This window comes from Propithecus coquereli, unplaced genomic scaffold (genome assembly GCF_000956105.1).
Source record: "Propithecus coquereli isolate 6110/MARCELLA unplaced genomic scaffold, Pcoq_1.0 Scaffold42, whole genome shotgun sequence".
Taxonomy (NCBI): domain Eukaryota; kingdom Metazoa; phylum Chordata; class Mammalia; order Primates; family Indriidae; genus Propithecus; species Propithecus coquereli.
In genome coordinates, this window is record NW_012149952.1 from 136,961 (window position 1) to 141,189 (window position 4,229).

General features: G+C 46.3%; 1 protein-coding gene across 1 annotated transcript in view; it reads left to right on the top strand.

Moving 5' to 3' along the window:
* Positions 1–1,908, top strand: part of LOC105817506 (carcinoembryonic antigen-related cell adhesion molecule 1-like) — a 15,379-nt gene extending 13,471 nt beyond the window's left edge. Inside the window, exons 7-8 of the mRNA XM_012653216.1 lie at positions 569–648; positions 1,703–1,908. Coding sequence (XP_012508670.1) covers positions 569–648; positions 1,703–1,852 — 230 coding nt within the window. The 3' untranslated portion in view covers positions 1,853–1,908. The remainder of the gene's footprint in view (positions 1–568; positions 649–1,702) is intronic.
* The last annotated feature ends 2,321 nt before the right edge of the window (positions 1,909–4,229 follow it).

Consider the following 4,229-nt stretch of genomic DNA (forward strand, 5'->3'; position numbering starts at 1 on the left):
GGGCTACAGGTGTGCGCCACCATGCCCAGCCTCCTTCTGAATTTTGACAGAGGGGATCTCCATTTCCCAATCTTGAGCTGGCACAGGTCCTCACCTTTCCTAGCCACAGGAGTCCCCTGAGACACAGCTGTGCCAAAGAGGGTCCCTCCACCTAGGCCAGGCAGGCCTGAGCAAGATCCCATGTTCCCAGGAGCCATTTCCTCATCCTTACTGCTCCCGCTCCTGCCTCTATTACGGATGTGGGTGTTCTCTTTGGTGAGACTTTCCTTGTCTTTTGGGTGCTCTGGGTGCTGTGCGCCTCAATGCTCCTCCTTGCCACTGCAGCATGTTGCTGAGAAACACAGCTGGGCAAAAAGCAAGGCCTCCTGAACTGGTAGAAATCTTCAGAAGTAGGTAGCGGCCTCCTGTGGCTCCACCCCCGCCCTCCTCTAATACTGCTGCGCCGAGTCTGCCACAGACTCTGAGGGGAGCGAATTCCTTCACTGACGATGGGCCACCTCCCCACACCCAGCCACCACCACTGCCACCGCCCGCCACCTCCTTCAGCTAGAAATCACCAGGCCTTAAGTCAGCTTCGCATTTCCACGGATTGGTAACTCCTCTTTTGTTTCCCCAGGTCAGGACCACTCTGACAACTCACCAGACAAGGTAAGCACGGCCACTTTCCCTGGCTCATTTTCTCATGGAAATGACTCTGTACAGAATTGGCTATTCCTGAAGACATAAATGGGAGACAAATTTGGGCTAGAGTTCTTCAGTGCAGCAACAAAGAAGTATTGCTAAATCACGCACCTGAGTCTACCTCACGGCAAGAATGTGCACCTTGGAATCATCCCCCATCCTGTGTTGAATACTGGCTGTGACTCTTAGTAGCTCTGTGACTCTAGCCAAGTAACTTAACCTCTTTGACCCTCAGCTTCGCCATCTGTAAAATGGGCATTCTGCCTGCTTCAAAGAGAAGCTGAAGGGATTAAACAAGTTACCATGTGTAGAGCACCCGGCACCACGGTCAGAATAAGGAAGACGCTAAGTCATTCTCCCTCCTCTACCTTCGACCTGACCCTGCTCTTACTGTCAAAAGGATAATTTCCATTCTAATGGATCTGAGATCCTGCTTCCTTCATTTTATGATAATTTTACAGAATTTTTCTCATTTTAATCTTCCAATAGAGCACACAAATATACTGAAAAGTGCTAGCTCATAATTATACTTTCCCGATGTATGAACTTTCACAAGCTGAACACACCCATGTAAACAGCACCCAAAGCAAGAAACACTACCTGACCCGCTTCCCCGCACTTCCCTCCAGAGAGTAACCACTATCCCGACTTCCAGTGCTCCAGATCAGTTTTGCCTGGTTTTGCTCTTACACAAATGAGAAATGCAGCATATCCTTATCCGTGGCTTCTTTCATTCAACATTCTGTTGTGAGTTTCATCCATACTGTTACAGTATTTGTGGTTTTCTCATTCCCATTGCTGTGTTACCATATTCCATTGCACAAACACCACCATAACCTAGGTCTTCTAACGATCATTCATCAGAATGTCAGCAAGCAGAGGATGAGTAATAAGAGCCCTTCTCCAAAGCTCAAAGTTTCAAGTGGTGACAGGTGACAGGCCATGGTGCTGAGTCTCACTAAGCAAGGTGAGGCCCTGACTCATGACACTGACTTAACTGATCACTACTTGTGCTTTTCAGATCGATGAAGTTGCATATTCTACCCTGAATTTCAAAGCCCAGGAACCAACACAACCAACTTCAGCCTTCCCATCCCCAACAGCCACAGAAACGGTTTATTCAGAAGTAAAAAAGAAGGAATGCAACCTGTCCAGCTCACTGCACTGCTGATGTCTTCCAAGTCTCTCACCCTCATCTCTAGGAGATCCCATTACCCTCAGGGGAAAAGGGAAGACGTCTCCCCCACCCTTTCTTCCCTAATAGGCACCTCCCTTCAATGTCAATACATAAAAAGGTACATCCGGGAGTCTGGGAGTCTGTAGGAAACCAACCTTCCTTGTCACTGAAATTTGGCAAAGCCAACTTGGGACAGAGTTGCCAGAACCTCTCCACCCCTCCCCCTTTCCTCTACCTGGACTTGCTTTAAACTTATCTATGTAGCACTCACTCATTCCTTCCCACCCCAGTCCTGTCCTATCAAAGTCTAACTTGAATTTGCCATAACCTTGAGGTTATGCCCTTCTCCACTGAAGTACACGTGCCAGAAAAGAAGAGAAAGAGGGAGAAAGTAAAGGCAGTAATGGCCTCTCCTCTCCCTCCAAAGCCTGGTGCGAACCCACCATACCCAGAAAATCAAACATATAACCAATACTGACCTTGGAAATCCTAGACCTTTGTCCACTGTCAGGGTTGTCTACCTACAGGATCAGGGTCTAGGCACCTTGCGGCTTACCTAAGCCCTTTGGAAAACCTCTCTCCAAAGAACCCGCTAGAATCAACTAGGAAAACTATTTGCCAAGGTCCACAGGCGATTCCTGAGAGAAAATACAGAAGTGCACATATGTTGTAATATCTTTATGGGCTTTATTCAAGGACATGCTGAAAGAGGGAGGGGTTACAGGTTTAGGGGGAAACGAGCCTTTAATAGACACAATCTGCTAGGAACTCAGTAAATGAATCAGAGAGCCACCCTTCAGAGATTATTTAAATTATTGTTTAAAAATGCACAATTTGAGGTATTGGGGGTTTTCTCCTTTTTTCTGCCATTTTAATTTTTGTAACTGTTTATTTATGTGAAAAGGGTTATTTTTACTTAGATTAGCTGTTAAGCCAATCTGACTGCCTTGGGTGAAAGAAACCACCAAAATCCCTCAGGTCTCTTGGTCAAGAGCCTCTCAAGGCTTTTTGTCAGGGGCTCCAAATAGAAAATAAGAAGAGGCTTCCTCGTTTGTGGCTATAAATGGATCTAACTCAGTTTCTAGGCACCTCAGACCAGTCATCAACTACCATTCTATTCCACGTCTCTACCTGTGCATCTTCTGTCTGCCCACTCGCCGTCTCAGGAAACCTTGCCTCCGCTAAGGTGTATTTGGTCTTTGAGAAGTAGGAGCACCCTACAGGGACACTATCACCCACGCTGGTGGCATTGTTTACAACTAGAAGGCTGTACTGGTGCTACTAGCCTTGGGAAACAGGGCTGTGAGAGGGTGTTAGGGCATGGAGGGGCTTGTTATAACTCAGCCCTAGGCATTTTGAACAGCCTCTGAGATCTATCTTTTTTCCCATGGGGTCCATGAATGTGTCTCAGAATAAAAAGGAAGGGCAGGAGGAGAGGCAAATGTGCTTCTCACCCAGCCTTCTTCTATACAGATGGAATCTCTTTGGGGCTAAGAGAAAGGTTTTATTCAATATTGCCTACTTGATCTCATGCTATGCCTAAGAGGCCTTCTCCAAGAGAATTAGCTGGAAATTCTATGTACTCAGGTACCTGATTCGGGGTTTTCTAACCCTGACATGATTGTACATACTTTCCCTCATCCATGCTATGCTGTGTTAATTAATTTTGTCTGGCTAAGGCCACTTCCCAATTATTTGTAAAATTTGCTTTATATTTCTAATAAAAATTATATATCACACATCAACATGCTGTCTCATGGTTGATATTACTTTAGACAATGTCGTCTTTACAGGCAGAAGAAAGAAATTGTTCTATGGGGAGTCAGAGTAAACCTATTTCTCAGTCTACAGATATTTGATCTAGTGATCAGAGAATTGGGTAAATTCATTCGCACACCTGCTAACAAAGTGGGTCTATCTGGAAGCAACAGACCACAGGTCCAACCCGCCTGGAAGGAACTGCCTGTCTTCTTCCAGGAGAGAAGATGATTTCATGAGCAAAAGATCTCTGGGCCTCTTCATTAGGGGCCAACAACACTTCCCACAGAGGTGGATCCAGCGATTCAGGTGTAGGAACACGAGGGTCTCCACAGGTTCAGTCACACAGAAACTTCCCTAGACCTCCTGTCTCCTCCCTGTTCCCAGTTCCTTTTTTCTGCCCTCCCAGAGGGTCAGATCTCTTCAAATATGAATAACCTTCATTTATTAATTCCACTAAGTATTAACCTCTTAGCTCATTTCCTTCACTCCCAAGCAATTGACATACGTGTGCTGCCTCTCCCTTTCCTCTTCACCTAATTCCTCCTGCCCCCGGCAGTGGTGCCTCCATACCCAAGACCACGGGAAGCAGCATAAAACCAGTGACCATCTC